Consider the following 21796-nt stretch of genomic DNA (forward strand, 5'->3'; position numbering starts at 1 on the left):
CCACCCCTACCCCTACCCCCACTCCCCCACCCCAAACACACACACACACACACACACACACACACACACACACACACACACACACACACACACAGCTCCCTCCCTTCTGCTGAACCCACCCATCCTGCACCAAAGAGCTGCTGCAGGTGTCTTCCTGTGTCAGTGGCTCAAGGAGGAAGCAGGGGGACACTGAGCTGCCAGGCTCAGGCCATTTTGCTTCCATGCAAAAAGAAATAAAAAATACTATGACAAGTTGTATTAATGCGAACGTGAATGTGGCTTTCTTTCCTATTAATGCATTTTTTTATTTTTACTTTTTTAACGGAACGATAACACTACTAATAAAGACAATCAACACCTGTGTGAATGTATTTAATATACATATATATATGTATTTTATATATATATATATGTATACATACATACATGAATGTATACAACTGATTTTTTTTTTACCTAAAATAATTTAATCTTTTTGGTCATAAATAAGTGGTAAAACACACTTTTTCAGTTGAAGGCAATTCAGACACCAAGTGTAAAAAGTTTTTTTTCCTCTTCTGTAATTTACAGTAATTTTCTAAACTCTTTAAAAAAAAAATTAAGATCACATTCAAATTAATTATACACCACACAGGACTCAGACAGCACAGTGTGTTTGTTCTTTTTCCACACACACTCACTTGCTTACACACACACATACACACTACTTCCCAAACACTCGCATAGAAATCCAGATTCTTTAAAAGCCAGCAAAATAATAGTAATAAAATATATGTATAAAATATATGATTTTACCTTGCAATTGAGGATCGTATTCTGAGCTCAAAGCACTTTCATATTTTTCCATGAGAGCCATTCCCATGATCAGTTACAGAATATTACTGGCTGCAACAAGTGGTCTGCTTTCCTCTCTCTCCTTTTGATTGGATGATCAAATTGTCAATCATCAGCCTTCTCTAATTCCTGCTGGATTCATTTTGGGAGTGTCACTACAAAGTACCAGGATGCACACATGCAAACATGAAAGAAAGAAAATATTTTTCAGTTTAAAAAAAAAAAAAAAGTGACACAATCAAACACGATGTTTTAAAAGACGATTACGTGAGTGCGAGTGTGTGCGAGTGTGTGTGAGATCTACAGAAACGACACCAAGTGTAAATAAGCAACCACCAGTCAGATTAAGTTTTCTCTTTTTAATTGATTGCAACACATTTTATAACCACACATTACAAAATGCACATCAAATATTTTATCGGGCTCAGTTTGCAACCTTATTGATAAGAAAAAAAAAAAAACTACAAAAAATATGCTTTTACAAAATAAGACAATTATAATAAAGTAAATGCCACTTTGGATAACCGTAATCAAAAACCCATTTTTATTCTACGTAAAAAAAAAAAGAAGAAAAAAAAAAGGTTGACATAAATAAGTTAGTATAATTTCTCAGTGTTTTTACAAAATTATGTACATAGGTACATTGCAAAGATATACACAAATACACAGGCATGGTGACTGCATTTCTGAGACGAGCCGTCCTCTCTCTCTCCTCCGTCCAGTTCTACACTGGTCTCTTTGAATATAACCCACATTTCAGGCAAAATAAAAGGAAGCTTTTGGATGCTCACACACACACACACACACACACACACACACAAACACAAACACACACACACATCCTCAGCAGGATAACAACATTGGTGGAAAAAGAAATTACAAAGTACACACATAAATGTAGATTTGAATCTAGGTTATCACAAAGTCGAACAATGTGAAGTCAATTCAGGAGCACTAGCAGTGATGGCAACTGTGTATTTGGTATTGTAGGACATTCAACCCATCCCAGAAAACCTCCTCTGAGGCAGCTGGAGTAATAGTACTATGATGAATGAACCTGGTACTGCTTTGTATGGTCTTTGTCCTTCAACATCTGAGTACCTCACAACCTCCACACAAACCAATCACACCAACACAATGGGGATGAGATCTTGAGAGAAAAATCAAAGCCCACACCCCAAGATTCGACTGATGCCGAGAGCGTCTGGATCGCAAGAATCAAGCGATTTGAAGATTGTACGAAAAATTATTTTTCCTTTGTTGATTTCCGGGGGCGACAGATACAAAAGAACACACAACTGAAATGAGCGGAGGAGGGAAAAATACGAACAGATGAGCTACATTTGTACCGTTCTTCACTGCTGAGTTAGAAAGATGACGGAGTGAAGATACACTGTTAAGAAACTGTACGAAGGCATGATTTAAAAAAAAAAATTAATATGAAGCAGAACTGTATCAAAGCCAGACTGCCTTTCAGAAAATAAAATAACAAAAAACAGCATTTTGGAAACATTTATCAAACTACACTGCAATTCTTCAAGTCAAATCAAAATTCACACCTTTATACTTAAAGGATTTGTTTTTCAAATCATAATGTTTTTTCGTATGTGCTACATATGGAGAGAAATATAATATAATATATATTTATTTACACACAGGTAGTACAAAAAGGAAAAAAAAAAAAAAGAAAGAAAAGAGAATCAAACCTAATTGCACACTGCTACATTGACTGCTTTTAGAGGCAGTAACTTAAATTGAGTGCCACAACTTTAGTGTTTCTATTCAGTGCTTCAACAGCGTCCTCCCCCGTCTTCAGGAGAGTTGATATGTTTCTGATGCTGTGTAGTTCCTCTTCCAAACAAAAAAGAAAAAGAAAAAAGACCAAAAAAAAAAATATATATATATATCTGCCAACACTGGAGGTTTCCCACGTTAAAAGAGGGAAATGCATCTTCAGCTCTGTGGGACAAACGAGACGAGAGAAAAAAGATTTATACAAATATATGTGATTATTAGAACATCAAACGTCAACAAGTTGGAGAGAACATTTTTGCAGCCTTCCCTCCAAAAAACATGGCCAAAATTTTAACTCTACAAGTGCTCTGCCACATCTGACAAGCAAGCTCACACAAACTTGGGAGCAGGCATAACAGTCGGAAAAACAGTAGAGCTGCAACAATTTAAGAAAACTCATCACCTAAAGCCATTTGGATAATCCATTGTCTTTTTTTCCTACTCGACGTCTCTCAAACACTTGCTGGTTAAATGGAAAGACTCTGTTTTTCGGTCATTAATGACAGAACATGAAGAGTTTAGGGGTTTGGGACTGTTTGATGGATGTAAGAAGACACCTGGGACACTGTGATGGACATTTTTAGATTTTTCTTCGCTACATTGACTTGTCAATCCATGTTGAAGCACACCATATTTTCAATAGATATTACCTCATAAATGAATCAAGGTAATGTTCACCACACTTTCGCTTCATATAAAAAAAAAGATGTAAAAAGGTATCATTCTAGGTGATTTTTATTAGGTGCTTTAAATGTCTCGTTTTTTTTTTTACAATTAGGATGCATGTTAATTATTTTAGTAGGTACCAGTGAGTGGTGCCAAAAATCATGCATGTAAAAAAACAAAAACGTTTCCCTTCTTGTGCACTAAAGTTTAATAAAAAAAAAATCACAACAGAAAATACAATTATAATCACGATACTGCAACAAAATTTTAATTAAAAAAAAAAAGAAAATTCCAGTAGATTATATAAAATAAATTACAGTTGGATGTTAAGCCTTTCCAGTCTGCCACTACAATGCCGTTTTCATGGCTCCAGACCTGCGGCTCCTCTGCACACTCTCTTCCCCGGCAGAGTCAGACGTGTGTGTGAGTGTGTGTGTGTGTGCACTCTGTAACATTAGTGTGCAGTGTGTGCAGCAGCAGCAGAGTGAGGCCAGCCCCTTCCCGTCCCTGCTCCGCTCCGTGCTGAGGGCAGTGGCTGCTGACGTGTTACTACACTGTTGTTCAAGCACTTGTTTACAGTTGAAGTCGGAAAGTCAGACTCGCCGTGGCAGCGAGCGGAGGAATACAAACACTGATGTCAGTGAGCTGCCACGCTCGCCTGCGCTACTTTTAACCTCCATCATCGATTTGAAAATAAAACTACAACTTTGGGTTGAGGCAGATGCGGAAAACGCCCATACTAGTACTACTACTACTATTACTACTACCAGCAGTAAATGAATGGAGCCGCCCGGTTACGCCTTTAAAAACCTCACGCAACAACAACAACAAAAAAAAACCCAACTTGTCAAAGATGAGGTTTGATTTTTTTTTTTTTTTTAAAGAACAGTTGGGTTTCGAAGCAAACAAGTGCCACCTAGCTGTAAACACCACCTGAGACATGTTCGAGGGTCCGGACAGGGTCTTACCGTGTCTCACGTCTGTCTCCGGGGACTGCTCTTTCTGGGTGTGTGTTCTGCAGAGTGACTCAGGCTCGGACAACTAACTTCATCTGAGCTGGTGTGTGACCTCTTATTTTGGGCCGAGGGGTCTGCAAAAGCAAAGTTCAACCGTCAGTCAACGCTGGAGAGAAAATACTAGGGAAAAAATGAATAAAAAACCCGTGTAGCATGTTAACCCGCCCCTCACTATACACATTTTTTATGAACTTCCGATGTTTCTAAAAGGGATTTTCGCAGCCGGGGTTACCGACGTGTTGCACCATCCCGGTTAGACATGAAATAGTGATGTACCGTGACACGCAGGTCGTTTCCTCATCCCGGTGCACTGCTCCGTACACTCCACCTGCCCGTCAGCCCTCTCTCGGTCTTCGCTGGGAGCCACCACTACACAATTATGATTCCCGTTTAGATCCACATTGTTATTCCCAGCAGAGCAGACGCCCTTCTCCCTCCGCGGCGGCCGGTTGTAGAAATCCGGCACGTCTCTACAATCTACTACTTCCCACTCCAGCCTGCCGTTGGCCAGCGGAGTGTGATTGGCGAAGTCGAAGCTCCACTTGGCGGCGGCAGCCTCCTCCATCTCCCGCAAATGTCCCTTTAAATCCCCCTTTAACTCTTCGTGATCCACCGACCCAAAGAGACTTCTGCAGGCTGACGGCTTCGGGTGATCCGACACTCGGGGGTCCGTCCGCTCCAACGTCGGGCTCCCGTTTGAAAGTCGAACATCTGACATTTTCCCCCCAAAAGAAAGAGATTTTTTTTCTTCCCCCAAAACAGCCAGGAGCGTCCAGTTTTCACATGAAAAACACACCGCTCAAATACAACGGGTATCTCCTCGTCGCTGAGCAGGATCCAAACCAAGCGTAAAAGCGCTTATGCCATGCATACGTCGAGCTGGAGACGGTAACGGACGCGGGGTTTTTCAGGCGAAACGTAACTCCGCGGATCATCAAAACAAGTGCACAGGAACTGAAGCCGCTCTGTCAGGTTGGTCCCGTAGCGAGAGACGCTGTAGACAGACCTTCTCAGTACCCAATATGGCGATTGAGAGATGTACTTGGGTTTGAGAGGGGAGGTTGACGGGAGGGGGAGATGATTGACACACAGAGCTGTTTAAATACGAGGACGCTCTCTCATTGGTCAAAAAGCTTAAGCCCGCCCATAATTCTTAAGACGGACCAGTGAATTGCAGCGAGGTGCAAAACGTAGTAAATTCTGTAAAGTTAGAGAACAAAAAACAAACAGGTTTCTCTTAAAATTAAAGATGCAGAAAAAAAACAACTAAAATAATTGTGATTAAACAGAACTGTTTGCATGTCATAATTTTTTTTAAACTCCTTTATACAAAGTATGTACACTTTGCATTTTATACCACCTCCCAACAACTGATTAAAAAACTACATCCATCTACATTTTAATATTTCCAACTAGACTGGACATTTTTGCTACAAAAGAAAGCAGAAAAATGAAAAAAAAAAGCATCTGTCCTTTTCTGTTTAATTTGTTTGTTTTTTGTTAGCACTGTAGTAGAAAAAATTGTCACACAGCATTTCAATTTTTGGTATCCAATCATCTTCCCTAATCAGAGAAGAATCAAGAACAATTTCATACAATAGTTTAGGCCTTGAACCAGCAAAATGTATTCATAAGATTAAAGTCAAAACAAGTTCTCCATGAAGATTTCAAGCGAAGTTGTTGATGTACTGTATTAATATTGAACCTGAGCTTCAGTTTAAAATTCCACCTTAAAAGAGATGAAAAATACAGACTAATTTCCAGGATGATGGTTCTCCTCTAGGCAGGTACCCCCACCAGCACCCCAACACCCCATACGCTGTCTACACTTATCCAGTTGTAAAGTATCTCTACAACTTCGTATATGCAGTATTTAAGAAAAAAACAAAAAAACATTCTTCTGCAGTGGGGGTGGGGGGTTGGGTGGGGCGTTGAGGTGAGGTCAGCTTACAGGGGACCCCCTTGCTCTAGTCTACATCAGCTTCCCCCCAGTAGACTAAAGTACACATCGAAAATGTATATTCAGGAGCTCGTAGAGGCAGAAAATCATAGCTGTAAGAAAGACAGACAGGAGAGCTGAGAGCTGGAATTACAATTTACACCACAGGGACAACGGTGGGCTTCCAGGACCATGTCAGTGACCGGCTCAAAATCAGTATACTAACATCAGCATGAAATCAATATTTGAGGAGCGGCATGATTAGTTTGACGGAGAACTTACTGAAAACCCCGTGTTTTTTCCTTGGTACACCACTTTACACCCTCCATCACGTGACAGTAAAAACCCTCTATAATAAGACAGATGTTGGCCTGCTGGCTTCACTTCCATGTTAAATGGAAGGAAACATGATTTGCCTAAAATAGAACCACAACCTGTTAGCCAGAAATGATGCCACTGAATTTTATGATGAGCAATTATTTACCTACAGGCTGGTGTTGCAGGGTGCCACACCTGCAGCGCTGTCATGATCGGAGCAATGCTGCCCCCTATTGGTCGTTTTAGTAATTGGACATCAGCAGGCGATGATCTTTCAATTCTTTTAATCGCATAGTTTTAAATAAACATTACATCTGTGCAAAAACACATTTATATGACATTGCTAACCCTGTAGCAAAACAAAAGTCTGTTTGAGCCAATCAAGGCGTCTGCTCTGACCCTGCGACAGGCGCGGCGGCCCTACCTTCCCAGTCAGAGCATCTCAGTTGACTGGTATCCAGTGAGAGCAGGGCGCTTCAGAGGCTCAGCCACTTGATAATGTGGAAGTTCTTCTTGCCAACTCGGATCAGAGTAAGTCCATTAGACAGGATATGGAGTTTGGGGATCAGTACCTGCTCTGGTTTGTCCATTTGCCTGTGGTTGATCCACACCGCTCCCTCCGAAACCATCCGATACCTGCACACATGGACACAACCTGGACATTATTTTACTGCAAAAAAACCCCAAAAAACATGAAAATGAGTCTTATTGTCCTCCATTTATATACAGAATATATTTTAACTCTTTGCCGTTCAAGGGCCGTTTCTGGGTTTTATATACCGTATATCTTCTTATCTTCTATATTTACCTTTTTGAAAGGTCCTCACATTACTTGATGAAAAATGCTCGGACTAGTCTCAGTTTACAGTGCTTTAGGGAATAAGTGTCGGCTTCATCAGACAAAAATTTAAATCTCCGAAATGTCTTTGAATTAACAAAATCAATTAACGTTTTACAAGTTGTTTTTTTTTTTAATTTATGAGAATTTATCTGAATTAGAAAAAGAATCCATTAAGAGTAGACGGGGTTCTTAAAAGAAGATCACCAAAATCGGTAACTGTTCTGGCTTTAGATTTTACAGACTTCTCCTGGCCTGCAAGTTCTGTGTGGATGCACCCCAACATTTGGCAAATAAATTCAGTTGTCCTACCATGGTCTGGTCTGGACCCCTCTTAAATGGTACTGTGATACGTGTGTTGAGGTTTTGGTCCTGGTCTGACAATTGCCGTGTTCAGATTCCATGGCAGGTTTTTTTGACTGCGTGAAGCCTTAAATCTTCCACGTATTCATGAACCATAGAAGCGCAGCTTTCCGTAGTGGTTTTACGTGTTTCCAGCCGGGGCTTCGATTGAAAAGCCGGACTGGTGCGCCCACTCACCCCTTGGGTCCTTCAGGGATGGCGCTGACCCTGCGGCAGGCATCTATCACAGTGGTCCCTGGCTCAAACAGGATCTCGTTGAAGGGAGCCTCCGTGAAGAGGTCCTGCAACTCCATGTCGCTCATCTCCTCCAGGGCCTGAATGCTGCTTTGGTACAAGGCTTTGGTACATCTGCCAAACATGCATGAATCCACAATTAATGCTCAGAAAAAAAGTGATATGAATAAATTGTTTGCTACCAGATCTGACCTCTTGGCACTCTCGAGACCCTCCTTCCCATGCACCAACTTGGTCACCTCAGCAGCCAGTCGCTTGTGTGCCAGGCGTTGACCAGGATCCTCTCTCTGCTGCTCCATCAGACTCTGCACCTCCGCCAGAGGCAGGAAGGTGAACAGCTTCAGGTATCTGAGAGTAAGTAGGGATGAAGCTGGCGTTACTCTCCTCACATTACACACGCCGGCCTCTCCACAAATTAATACAACTGCTAAAATATTACCAGCAGCAGCGGGACTGAAAAAAAAAAACACAATACAGCTGCTGCAAAATCCAAATCCAAGGACGCAGAATATGTCGGGAAAGACTAAACGACTCCAGTGCTGCACACGTAACAAGCCTTCGTGTGGTATTCTATAGATTTAGGGAAAATATTTGTGATTGGTAAAGATCCCTGCCAAAATAACAGTCTCATTTCAATAGACTTAATAAAAATGTAGTTAATGACACAAGAATGGAGCGGCACGGTGGTGCAGTGGTCAGCACTGTCACCTCACAGCAAGAAGGTTCCAGGTTCGAGCCCCAGCTCTCTCTGTGTGTAGTCTCCTTGTTCTCCCTGTTCCTGTGTGGGTTCTCTCTGGTACTCCAGCTTCCTCCCACAGTCCAAAGACATCAAGAGAGGACGAGGCTGATTGATACTCTAAATTGACCGTAGGTGTGACTGTGAGTGTGAATGGTTGTCTGTCTCTATGTGTTGGTCCCAGATGGACTGGTGACCTGTCCGGGTGAACCTCGCTTCTCTCCCAAAGGCTGAGGGGATAGGCTCCAGCCCCCTTTACAGGACAAGTGGTAGAAAATGGATGGATGGATGAAGAATGAAAACTCCCTCTCATCTTGTGAAACAACAATATCAGTCCTTTCATAATCGTAATTAGGTTGTTTTTTTTCAGGATCTTCCATCCCCAATTTTGAGGTTTCTGCCCGGTAACAGCTATGAGCTGGACTTGGACTACAGGAAGATGTGGATTTTGACTGAGGTCAAGGTCTCTGCCAGTCACACAAAAACACACCAGGCACTAGCAGTGAAATTCACACGGGACACGAGGTCAAAGGTCAATTCCAATGAGGCATCCTTAGTTTCTAAGAGAAAAGTTTTGCGGTCCTGTTCAATTTAATCCATATTTCTCAGGGGCCTGCATCATTGTCTGGTGTGGTGATTTGAGAGGGACGCGCAAGAAGCAGCCCTGGAACAGCAGGTGACATTTTGATCTGGACTCGCTGACGTTGCTCTCTTCGTCACTCACCTTTCCACGCTGGCGTCAGGCTGCCGGAGGAAGAACTGGTAGAGCTCGAAGGGAGACGTTTTCTCTCTGCTTAGCCACACCGCGTTACCTGCCGTCTTCCCCAGCTTGTCGCCGACAGAGCTGGTCACCAGAGGGACGGTGAGGCCGTACACCTGCTCGCCGCTCACTCTGGGGAGGGATCGGAACGTCGGTGCGGAGCTCTCTTCCACGCATCACACAGACCAGGAAGTAGAACGGACACTTACTTGTGAACGAAGTCGTGACCTGACATCAGATTGCCCAGCTGGTCGGTGCCTCCCAGCTGAATCTTGCAGCCGTAAACCTGGTGCAGGTGGTAGAAGTCGTACGCTTGGAATATTTGGTAGGTGAACTCCGTCAGGCTCATTCCCTCTGCGCTCCTTAGCCGGGACTGCACGCTGTGGCGGCTGAGCATGGTGCCCATCCTGAAGTGTCTCCCCGCATCCGCCAGAAACCCGACCACGTCCCAGTCTTTGTACCAGCTCTTGTTGTTGAGCACAGTCACCGTTCCCAGCTTCCGGGAGCTATCGTGAAAGAGGAATTCGTGGTTGATAAAAATCCTCTCGAGATTCTCCCGGATGCTTTGTGTGTTGGTCTTCACGGCGTCAACGGGGAGCCGTCCTCGCTCGCTCGTTTTCCCGCTTGGATCCCCAATTTGCGCCGTGGCTCCTCCGAGCACACCGACAACATGGTGCCCGGCGCTACGGAAGTGGAGAAGTCCGATGATAGCGAGCAAGTTCCCCACATGGAGGCTGTCAGCCGTGGGGTCAAAGCCGCAGTACACAGTCTGAGCACAGGTCTGCAGCAGACGAGGGAGCTCGTCCTGGGCGGCGGTTTCAGGGAAAGACTCCTTCAGAATACCGCGTTTGCTTAGACTGAGTAGTAGTCCGTCATAGGCGGTAGGAGAGCAATGAAATCTAGACCTCAACGTGAGCCACAGAGTCGAGAGAACAACGGACCTTTTCTGTAACACATCACGGCATTTCCTCACCATGTGCGCCGCCATGTTCCGTGTGACGACAAGAAGTAGGAGGAGCCAAGATGATTGGTAGAGAGGTCGGTAGGAGGAGCGCGTCCTCTGCTGGACGGGGTCTCACAACGATGAGTCTTTACGCCCGAAAACTGTAGTTTCTGGCACATAAAAGTGTACAAGTTATTCATCTCGTCGCGTCTTTGCTGGTCCAGTACCTTCATCGTTCCAGTTTGTTTCTTTCTCTCTCTTTATTCAGTATTAAAAGTAACTAGATTCTTTAATCAACTGTCTCTCACACTGGTAATATTTCGTTTCCCTTTGGCCTTGACAATGTAACAATTATTTCTGGCTTTGTCACAGATTTGACATTTATTCTACCTAGTGGTCGGCGTGAAGATGGACCCACCGGTGACGGTGGCAGAGAGGAGGACACTGGACAAACCGCTGGACATCATTGACAATGCCAGCCACCCCCTGCACACCGTCATCAGCAACCAGAGGAGCCTGCTCCTCCCCAAATGTAGGACAGACTCAAGAACTCCTTTGTCCCTCATGCCATCAGGCTCTATAAATCCTCACTTAAGGGGGAGAGGAAATAGAGTAAGAGGACAGAAGTCACAATAATCTGGACACTCTTCTTCTGGCTTTCTTTGTGCAATAACATCAACCATTCAAGTACAATATTTTAACTGCTAACTTAAGTAGTTCTTATGTTTTGTTTTATCCGATTTCATTTCCCTGAATCTTATTTTTATATATTTTGTTAAGTTTATCATTTACGTCAGAGTCTATTTTCTATCTTGTGATGTATGTTTTTCTCCTTTATTTTATAAGTGTATTATCTTCTTTTTGCTACTGGAAATTCAGTTTTCTCGAGGGAGCCATCCCAAAGGGGTCAATAAAGACAAGTCTAAGTCAAATCCTGTGTAGGTTGACTTCAACATGCCCAACCAGCTTCTCTTTCTACCACTAGATGGCGAACTTTCATCGGGTCAGACAGACGATGTCCCATGAGATGGTTGACTGGCGTTTGAGTGCCACAAAAAAAAGTCAAACAAAACAAATATGGTATGTGATTAAAATCAATAAGAATATGTACCGATCGAACCGTAAAAGTAAATCAAAACATGCATAAACATGTAGAGGATTTTAAAATTATTTTATTTTGAAATCCAATGTCAACTTGTTTTTATTGTTTAAATGACTAGATATACATTCATTAAACATTTACAGTATTGTTACTAAGCCACAGTACACAATGACATTAAATCCAAATACAGTCTCTGTTGTCTCTTTGCATTACCCCATAGCCACACAACACAGCCCCCAAAAGAAGGAAGGAAAAAGGAGGAAAAAAAAAAAGTCAAATAGCTCAAGTGCCTAATTCCTATTACTACGGTCACCCCAGTAACACTTTAGTCAGTTATGAAAAAGGAGAAGAAGGAAATAAAGGTCATATTAATCAATATTGTAATTGATATTTGTGTGCTACGAGGCAGATAACTACAAACACATTTCTGAAAGAAAGAAAGAAAGAAGACAAAGAGACAGAGATAGTAAAGGAAGAACAGTACATTTCTATGTCCTGAGCTAGTTCATCAAAGGAAGACGAGGTTTCCCTGATATGAGTTAAAAAGTCCCTTGTCAATTCAACACAAAGCAGACATTTTTAAGGGAAAGCAGACATCACAAATTCACATTACATCTCCTCTTGGGCCTGGCTATAGAGTTCCAGCCATTATGTGGTCATGGTTATTTAAAGCTAATCCTTCATTGATACTGCCTTGTACTGTAAAATATCACTTTACTGCAGTTTACACACGGTATTTACCCTAAATCTGTTGTGACATTATCTTCTGTGTGCATGTGTCAGAAATTCTAACTGTGTGTGTGTGTGTGGGTCAAGTCTTAATCTGAATCCCTAGTGTTTTATGACATGGGCACATGCTAAGGCACAGACTGTTTGTGGTTAATCCCGTAGCATAGATTCCTGATTTCTCGGAATCTGCGAGAGGGGAAAAAACTGAGCTGCGTTGAATGAATTCTGCATGTGGGTTCGACATTCTTTGAGAGGATATATAAGTAAGAGGCAGCTTGAAGGTCAGTAATCTACTCATGGCGCTTATATATATATAAAAAAAATTGTTTGGTGAGAGAAAGAAGTACAATATAGCAGCGAGTGAGGAGAGCATAGTCAGACAAATATTGTGACATAACAGGATTATAAAACAACATATACTGCATTTTTTCATTACTGCATCATTTCTGACTGTAATAGCAAGTGAGGTGATGGCAAATTGTGAGTACATTTAATTCTCTACTTAGCCAACACAGATGTGACGTGTCCTAAGAAATAAAAAGAAATCTGGTTGGTTTGTTCATTGTAAAGGAGGCAGCTGTGGAGCATTGATGATGCCATGTGCATTATTACCCCATTTGTTTGTGCAACCTGCGAACAGTGTATAGATATACGGGGAGACCAGTATGTTCAGTGCTGAGCTGTAGCTTGACCTTTCAAATAATAATTCAACGATACATTTTTCACTGTATCCAAAAAGGTCGCAGAGGTAAAGTTTCAATATAGAACTCAAAAGTTATGAACCAGTGAAGAAAGTTGAAATCATAAGTGCTTGATTTATCTCATCGATGAAGTTCGGCTGAAATGAAGCGAAATCGTATGAATACCTTGATGGTTCTCCATCTAAAAAAAAAACAAAAACAAAACAAAACAAAAGAGAGATAGAAAAAAAAAAAAGCAATTAACAAAAGGAATGTCCCCAATGGGATTCAACTCTCCAGATATTTAGTTTTATGCTAAAATCTATGACCTGGCACTCTTCAGTCATGCCATTTCAAATAAACGGATTTAATCATACATATATACTGCAGTATAAAAATACAATCCAATTCAATTAAAACACACTTATGTGGCAATTAAGCAAAAGGAATACAGTACATAACTACATTTGCTGTACAATTTCAAACATTTAAAAGTATTTACCAAACAGAGGAATACAAAAGTTGCTCATCATTCGTACCTTGTATACCTCAAGAGTCTGGGAGGCGGGGGTGTCGGCGTGATCATTTCATCTATATACAGTGCACGCGGTTTATACAATGTGAAATTTCTCAAAATTATGGTTTTATTTTCATTTTTTTCATGATGATTTTAAGAGTTTTTTGTTTGTTTTTTTTTTAAATGGGACAACCAGAGAGAATTGAAACAGGCATGCAGGTTTCCTCCTCACCATGAGTTAGAAATATCCTCATTTTCTAAAGGGGGCAGTCTACTATTAAAATCCAGGGGTGGCTTTTTTTTTTTTTACAAACTCAGTGAAAGCAGATAAATATCAGAAGGGTGTGGAAATTTACTTCGTACTAATTCATCATTAGATACTTAAAGAAAAAAAATAGTGACCAATCTCTGGCTTTAAATTAACCCAGCTGATAATCTTTATTGGTGTTGTAGAGAATCCTTTTTCACCAAATAAAACAAGTGTGTGGTATTAGAAATGAAGTTCATAACTCTACCATGCTATTAGAAATAAGATAAGATACTTTTCATTTGCTGCCTTTAAAACAAAAAAAAACAAAAAAAAAACCCAAACCCCACAATAAAAAGATAAAATAATAGTATTCTTCTTGAGTGATTTAATTTTGAGGAAACGAGTGAGACATTAAGAAACAGATGACTGGTTTGTTGTAAATCTGCTCCCAGTATGCTGGTATTAGGGTTTTAATGCGATTTCGTCTGGTGTTAGCCGTCAAATACCAGAACACGAAACATGATGGAGTGCCAAATGTCTGTGCATGTGTTTTGTGAAAAAGGCAGTGAGGTCCAGTATATTAAAAAGGAAAAAAAAAAAAAAAATCACATTTAACAGGTGTGTGTGTGTGTGTGTGTATACTGTAGATGTGCATTACGGTGCTATAACGCAGTTGATCTGTGCCTGTGGTCATTCCAGTCATCACCTTCTTGTACTTAAGCTGAAAAATAGTGTGTAGTTTGAATATGTAATAATCATTTATAAATAGTCTTGTTAGGAAGATCATTGGCAGAGTCAATGATCAAAGTATGGCTTTAAAAAAAAAAAAAGACAATAATGTTAATGAAGCCCAGTGATGCCACAAGTGTACGTGTGTGTGTGTGTGTGTGTATAAAAGAGTGAAGAAACTGGACGGTTGATGCATAGATAACCATCACCACCCTTTAGTTGACTGTCATAACGATGCTGCTGTCACTGAAGTCACTTGGGTGTTGTTACTGTGAAGGAATATGGCTTTTTGATCGTCAATATAAAAATCTACTTTCAAACGTTCTACTGGAGTGGCAAGTTCACTCTTCCTCATTATAGGGCTTTTTACAGACCAGGTCACCATGGAGGTCACCCCAAAAAGACTTCAAATTTGAAGATTTTTATCCTCGAGTTTGGCCAGAAATTCCACACGCACACACCGCCGTGGTGTGTTGATGGGGGCTGTTTTCTGGCTAGGAAGGTCACACAATGGAGTGGCGCACTATTGAACCAAGAGAATCATCAGCTTCTCATCTGGGGTTATATAGGACCTCCTGTGCTGACAGAAGCTAACTCTTGCTGCATTGGGGGGGGTTAAGTGGTTCAACCCTAGCTTATGGAGGACTGTTCTACTCTTATACCCCTGACAAAGGAGATCCTTGAGAGCCCCTCCTGGTCTCTCCTCCTCAAATCCTCAGTACATGTCTCTGTAAATCTCCTGCAGGAGGGGGTGCAGTGAGGTATCCTCTGTCTTTTTGATCTCCTGCACCAGCTGCGCGTGCTCGGTGACTAACTGCCGGAGGTCAGCCAGTTTCTGCAGCAATTTAGGGAAGAGGAAAGAGTCGTCGGGGTGGTTGGCCAGGAGATGAAGCTGGAGCACCTGCACAATGCTCTCCTGCATTTGCTCGATGAGCGTCACGTTCACCAGGCCTGGACGGTCTAATTAGGCAGCAGGAGAAAAGTGTCATTAAAATATTTACGAGTTGAGAAAGCTTTAATATGTTAAGTGCAAGATTATACTGCAGATGGACAGGTATACTTAAAAAAGAATTAATTTCATCTCACCTCCACAACAAATGATAGCAGCCACAAACAGAGCCAGGTCACTGTCATCCAGCTCCAGCGCATTGAACTTCATGGCAAACTGGAACTTTGGCTCCATCATATCACTGAACGGCCGCCGGAGACTCTTGAGAAATTCCCGAGTGATGAAGCCTGAGCCGTACGCCACAAGAAGCCCATCTTTGTTCATACATGAGGCCAGCATGGCGAAAAGGGCCTCATAAACGCCATATTTTAAAAGCGTCACCTGATCGTTGAGGTCCAGACCCGAGAAGCCGGGGACGGATTTTGCAAATTCTGTGAGCTCAGTGACAGTTTCCACAGAGGTGCATTGACAGCAGTGGAAAATCCGTACTTCTGCCTCCCTGTCCTTCAGCACTCCTGCAGAGCCCACCATCTTGGCCACCAGCGTCTGCTCTGCTAGCTGCAGCGTCTCCATGTCGTGGATGACGAAAGGCTGTTGACAGAAGGGAAAGACACACTTCGGTGAATTCTATGTGCAAATCATTGACTTAAACTGGAAGAAACAGGCAGTAGAACGCCTACTGTGATTTTGGGCAACATAAATGAATGAAACTTGAGTACATGAATATGGAAAAAGCTGCATCAGCAGAGCTTGAGAGATGAAAGGCTGGAGTGACTCCAGAGTTTACACATAATCATTACTGAATGAAAAAGCCAGAGCCCTTATTGACACTCGAATATTTCCACAATTACATCCTCCCCTCCTTGACCCCAGATCTCCCTGCAGCTATAATTGAGAATGTCAGTCTCAGTCCTCAAAAGAAGTTTGCCTTGCATAGCAACATAAAAGCAAAGTGGGCTTAAGAAGAGCAAACTTAATATGACAACAATAAGATGTGCTGGTGTCACTGTGATACATCTTTGGTACCGACTTGCTTCAGTACAATCGAGTATCAAAAGATCTCTCGTCATTCAGTTCCTGAAGAGTTAAATTGCAAATAGAGATTTATTTTCATGTTGTAAAACAACTTTGAGGGGAAAAAGGTCCAAGATGATGAAACATAAATTAACAAAGAGCTGAAAACAAAAAGGATCATTTGATTGTGTGATGGGCGGCACGGTGGTGCAGCAGTCAGCGCTGTCACCTCACAGCAAGAAGGTTCCAGGCTTTAGTCCCAACTCAAGCACCGGCTCTTTCTGTGTGGAGTTTGCATGCAAAGCTGCTAGGATAGGCTCAAGCCCCCCTGCGACGCTCAACAGGATACGCGGTAGAAAATGGATGGATGGATATGAATTTTCCTTTTATACCTGATTTATTCATTTGTATTATTATCATTAATTTTTATTTTACATTACTGCCATATTCAAGCTGCTGTCAAGTTTTTGTGGTTTGTGTCTAGATCATTACATGGCGCTGCAAAAGTAGTGTGCAACCCTGGATGAGTATCAGGAGAAATCCTTGCGTCACTCGTCTATGTGCTTTTCACGGAAGTGCGAGACATTCAGTGCTTTTGCCTGGTGGGGATATTTGAACTCGTGAGTCATTGTAACTCTGTCACCATTCCCACACTAGCCAACCGTCAGCTGCACCTGCTGCTGCCCATCTCACCAGAGCTCTGAATCATGAGTCCCAAACGTGGACCAGAGTAACAGGGGAAGGCATGAGGCACATGATGCTGGGTTGACTCTTGCGCCAGTACAACACTGGATCATCAGATAACTTGTAGCATACGTTTAATCGAAAGAAGAAGAAGAAAGAAAAGGTTGTCCAAAGCACTGTGTTTTGATACTGATGTTTTTCAGGTATTAATTTTAGTTTCAAAATGACTACAAAATTAATAGAAGGACATGACTTGACTTTAACTGACATCTGTGTGAATTTTCTTTGGAATTTTACAACTAAACATGACACCATCAACTCACCTTTTTTTTTTTCACTAAAATAGCAGGTGATGATTTGTTCTGCAGAGAAAAATCAACAACCTGAGCAACTGCAATAGGTGGCTGGGACATTGTGTTAAGATGTATCACACCCCAGCAAAACCAGTAAAGTCAGTCAATAAAACTGGAAGGGGAAAAGAAAACTGTGCCGCTGGCTTTATGACTAGTGTTCTATCATCGTGTGCAACAAGTCCTCCCAATATAGAGCCTGTAAGATGGAGGTCAGGGGTGATTGATGGGTCAACTGCAAGCTTGCAGGCCCAAGGCAGCGTACTACATCAGGAGCCAAGATGGCACTAGTCCAGTGAAAGGGAATTACACACGTCATCTCTGAACCATGGCAGACACTCGTATCCAGCGTGTTCACCTGTGGTAATGTGATCACGTGCGTTTGTTTGTCTGTGTGATATCGCTAAAAAAAGTCAAGCACAAATTTTGATGAAAATTGGTGGGATGATGGGTAATATTACCAGGGAACGGGTGCTTAACTTTAGGAGGTGACCTGGATGACGCTGCAGATCCTGAAGATGATTCAGGACTCTTTTTCTCTGATGAGGTTCGCCGCGGTGATGGATTTAAATTAGAGAGAGAAGTATTCAGCTCTTGGAGAAGGTATGGATCACACTGATGAATGGGTTTCTGTGTTCATGGAGCTTCGTGGTGTTGGTGTTTGCTCTCTGCTTTGTTTCTTTAGACAGATTTGTTTGTTTGGCCTTTGACCACCCTGACGCTAATCCTAACTCTGTAGATTTGTAAACACGTAAACACAGTGATTATCAAATCCCAGCAATCTGTTTCTGTGGTTGCTTGGGGAAGATGAGGAACTTCCATGACGTAGGCTCAGTGCAGTTACACCGCATAGAAACAATCTGTGCATTTGCGACTGGCGGCAGATGCCAGATATGCACTCTAGATGGTAAATGGACGCTTGTCTATTTAGAAGCTTTGATGTTCAGGCACAGCGGGGAGGAGAATGTGTTTGAACAAGGACGTGCACTTGGACTGACCTGTCCCTCTTGACCTATTTCACACCTACACACATCCATCTGGAGAATTCACAACAACTATGGGCGGCGGGGCCTGACTCTATCCTCGTCGACCCCTCCTTTCTGAAGAATAAAAGAAACAAGGGTGTGGGGGAGATGTTTTTTTGGTGAGACTGGCGATGGGGGATGAAAAGAGCACAGGAATGGACAGAAACAGACGGCGGAGGGAGAAGTGATGGGCTCACACAACTGGCTCTTTATACCATTTCTGAGCAAACAGACGCGTCCTTGTCCAGCTTGAAAGGCTTGCACTACTGATGGAGGTGGTTATTTCTGTCTCTGGCTGGCTACATTTAATCACTGAGGTGCAGGTTGCCAGGTCACACCGAGTTTGACTGAAATTCTTTTGCTCAGAATTAAGTTAAAACCCCTCAAATGGGTAAGAAATAAATTTGTAACATAACATGAACTGGACCTGTGAGTAGAGAGAAATGTACACACACACAAGTTTTACTCAACGTACGGGGGTGCTGGTCTTCCCTGTGAGGATGGTGCGAGCCTTGGCCTTGTTCATGTTGAAGTTCTTGAGGTAGGCCTCGTATATCTGCCTAGCCAGCGTTTTCTGGTCTGCTAGCTGAGGGTCTTCCACCTCCCTGTCCCCCGTCACCATCTCCGCTTTCAGCTTCAGCTTCTCTGACTGGGGCATCCGACCAAAACGAATGGCTGCAGAGAACAGAGTCACAGCAAGACGTCAGACAATTATAGTCAGACTTTTATGGATATTTAAAGTGTATCTCCTTAATCAGGAGACAATGAAAAAAGTAAAAGAGGAAATACGATGAATCTAAAGGCAATGTTAGATTTAATATTGTAAGGAAAATACACTGCACATAACTGAGCTCAGAAAACTAAACTATTTAGCGTTTTGTATGGACATGCAAAAACATCAACAGTCTTCCTAGATGCTTTGCTGCAAACTCTGATGTGCAAGCATGAGAGAAAAACTTGTGACACACACAAAGTCAACAGTATCAATTCTTAATGAACACATGCAACTACTACACATTACCAGGCGTTGCGAGGTGGCAGTGGTTGTGCTGAGTGTGCTTAAACACTGCACAAGAGTTGTTGTTTTACGAGAGCACGCTGGCATCACTCAGACGGCCTGATCCCATTTGACTAATGAGATTAGAGGTGAACTGCATTTAAACTTCCATACCCAACTGAAATGGGCACAAGGTGGTACACACACACACACACACACACACACACACACACACACACACCTTACTGCTCCTTCACTCGTACATATGAAAGTAGATCTGATTTCCCCGTTTTCCAAAGGTTCCTCCACAGCTGAAACAGGACTACAGTCCCCCCCCCATTCCTTGCAGACAGACTGATGATTACAAAGTGGATGGATGATCTGAAGGTGGTAAAGCTTAGCAGCGGGTGACTGGGAGGGAGCCAAGACTAATTAAGATGAGAGGAAGTGAGAGACGTTAAGTTAAGTCCATTTGCTAAGAGTCCGAGTGCGAACGTCGGCTGAATCCGCTGCGCCGTCTCCCTGTCGCTCATCACCTCATCACCTCCTTCGCTACCGTCAGAATTGTTGGGGGGGGGTATGATTCCCCTGCAATCTGCAGGAAATTTCCGAGCAGCTGTGCGCAAGAAATCTGAGACTATGTGTGACATCAAGCTGCTGCATTCAGAAAACATCACCACCTGAAGGGATAATGTAACATTTCCTTCTTTTTTTTTTTCCCAAAACAGTTTAAATTAAAAAAAAATCAATAATTTCATCCAAGGAAATGGTGTATTCAGTTGCCTTTAGTGGCGACATATTGATTAGTTTATATTCATGTTAGGAACAACAAATTCATATTTTATCATAATGAGCCACAATCAGTTATGTGTTTATGTAACAATGGCCTCTTGTCAATGTACAGGTTTTATATTACTGTAAATAAAGTACAGTCAGTGAGTATCCAGATATAATCAAGTCATGAAAACAGAACGTAAACACCAACATAAAATTGTGCTGAGCAGTCATTCTAAAGAGAATACTTCAAATATTTAGGAAAACTTTCCAACTTTCTGATTAACATGAATTTTTTTTTTTTTTACATTGAAGTAATTTGATTCAGAACATCTACGAATAGACAGCGCTTACATCAGTTTTAGGGTCGATACCAACAGAGGGACTGAGGTCCAAGATTAGCCATCCTGTCGTCTTATTGTCCGACAGGATGCAAGAACTCAAAAGATCAGATTGCACTTTGCATCTCAAATCTCCTTTCTTGTTCTCCATGGTTTCCTTTAAGTCCATGAAACTTAATACTCATATACGGTGAGAGGAAGTACAGCTGGCGGAAATACTAGTACTCTATCATCATCACCAATATCTGACTTAAAGATTATAAAAAAAATAAATAAATCAAACCTCAAAAATCAATGCACCCATGGGATAAAAGTGCCACGTATCAATAAAGACACACAGCAAGTTCATGTCCGCCCACGTGGAATATGTACACTTGGTGTGTAAGTGGAGCACAATGACCTCTGCGACCCTCAACAAGAAACACAGACCCACCAGCAAAAAAAAAAAAAAGAGCACCTGCGCAACCCTGTAGTCAAACAGATGAAATCATCTAAATCTGTTGGAGAGGGTTTTTTTCAGCAGGACATTGACTTTGACCAAGAGTCAACACATTGTATGTTGACAGGAACAAAAAATAATATTCCAGTATTAAAGATGTGGCAGACTTAAGGCTTTTTAGGGAAAGATTATATGGTCATGAGGTAAGAATTTCTACCAGTTACCAAACAAATTCTTAAAAATCATTGATCTTTTAGGAAAGTCTATTCGTGCTATAGATATTATGGAGGTCACACAATCAGGAGTGCTGGTGCATGAGTACTGGAGGTTACTGGGACGTTCAGGATGGAGCAGTCAAAAGGTAGACAGACACACTCAAGTCATGTGATTGCTCTTCACATAGCTGCACCAAAAGGGTTGAGAGGTTTCAGCCATTGCAATGTACCATGACTCTAGAGCTGCAAGAGCTGCAGGATACTCAGACTGACCATGTGCTCTGCCTGTGGGACTTAGTGACACGCGACCCACAAGTCTTTTTCTGAATATGAAAAAGGTTCAAATGTTCCGTTTTGGAGAAGACACAGACGCTATGTTTTATATACTAGAAAAAGTCAAATTACTGCATTTGTCCAACTAAAACTGGACTTGTAAGTAGGTGGCCCTGCTTCAGCGAGCGAGCCGATTCTTCCTAATTCAGGTATACTGAGACAACTACAGGAGACCAGTTAGTTTGACTGCAACTGAACATGTAAACACAGCTGTATGACAGCCTGCA

General features: G+C 42.1%; 3 protein-coding genes across 3 annotated transcripts in view; all 3 read right to left on the reverse strand.

The window, feature by feature from the left end:
* Nucleotides 1-1178: 1178 nt before the first annotated feature.
* Nucleotides 1179-5342, reverse strand: cdkn1bb (cyclin dependent kinase inhibitor 1Bb). The gene is made up of 3 exons (XM_086209505.1): nucleotides 4587-5342; nucleotides 4263-4384; nucleotides 1179-2793 (listed from the first exon to the last, which is right to left on the reverse strand). Exons 1-2 carry the CDS (start codon nucleotides 5026-5028, stop codon nucleotides 4269-4271), a joined length of 558 nt encoding a protein of 185 aa, XP_086065631.1. The 5' UTR covers nucleotides 5029-5342; the 3' UTR covers nucleotides 1179-2793; nucleotides 4263-4268.
* A 273-nt stretch (nucleotides 5343-5615) lies between these two features.
* yars2 (tyrosyl-tRNA synthetase 2, mitochondrial) lies at nucleotides 5616-10526 on the reverse strand. Its single transcript, XM_086209503.1, has 5 exons — nucleotides 9708-10526; nucleotides 9463-9630; nucleotides 8195-8350; nucleotides 7946-8116; nucleotides 5616-7203 (listed from the first exon to the last, which is right to left on the reverse strand). The coding sequence occupies exons 1-5, from the start codon at nucleotides 10484-10486 to the stop codon at nucleotides 7044-7046; spliced, it is 1434 nt and encodes a 477-aa protein (XP_086065629.1). The 5' UTR covers nucleotides 10487-10526; the 3' UTR covers nucleotides 5616-7043.
* A 1109-nt stretch (nucleotides 10527-11635) lies between these two features.
* Nucleotides 11636-21796, reverse strand: part of pparab (peroxisome proliferator-activated receptor alpha b) — a 29967-nt gene continuing 19806 nt past the window's right edge. The window contains exons 5-7 of the mRNA XM_086209504.1: nucleotides 18946-19145; nucleotides 15535-15988; nucleotides 11636-15408 (exon numbers count right to left, since the gene is read on the reverse strand). Coding sequence (XP_086065630.1) covers nucleotides 15164-15408; nucleotides 15535-15988; nucleotides 18946-19145 — 899 coding nt within the window. The 3' untranslated portion in view covers nucleotides 11636-15163. The remainder of the gene's footprint in view (nucleotides 15409-15534; nucleotides 15989-18945; nucleotides 19146-21796) is intronic.

The sequence above is a fragment of the Aulostomus chinensis genome, chromosome 7, assembly GCF_037954235.1.
Source record: "Aulostomus chinensis isolate RoL2024-O1b breed Wild chromosome 7, RoL_Achi_v1.0, whole genome shotgun sequence".
Classification (NCBI taxonomy): Eukaryota; Metazoa; Chordata; class Actinopteri; order Syngnathiformes; family Aulostomidae; genus Aulostomus; species Aulostomus chinensis.

Coding starts and splice junctions, on each gene's coding strand:
- cdkn1bb (XM_086209505.1), bottom strand. CDS start 5,028: ATGTCAGATGTTCGACTTTCAAACGGGAGCCCGACGTTGGAGCGGACG. Junction 4,385..4,586: donor GAAACGACCTGCGTGTCACG/GTACATCACTAT, acceptor TTGCTTTTGCAG/ACCCCTCGGCCCAAAATAAG.
- yars2 (XM_086209503.1), bottom strand. CDS start 10,486: ATGGCGGCGCACATGGTGAGGAAATGCCGTGATGTGTTACAGAAAAGG. Junction 8,351..9,462: donor CCTGACGCCAGCGTGGAAAG/GTGAGTGACGAA, acceptor ACTTACTCTCAG/ATACCTGAAGCTGTTCACCT. Junction 8,117..8,194: donor GGTCTCGAGAGTGCCAAGAG/GTCAGATCTGGT, acceptor CATGTTTGGCAG/ATGTACCAAAGCCTTGTACC.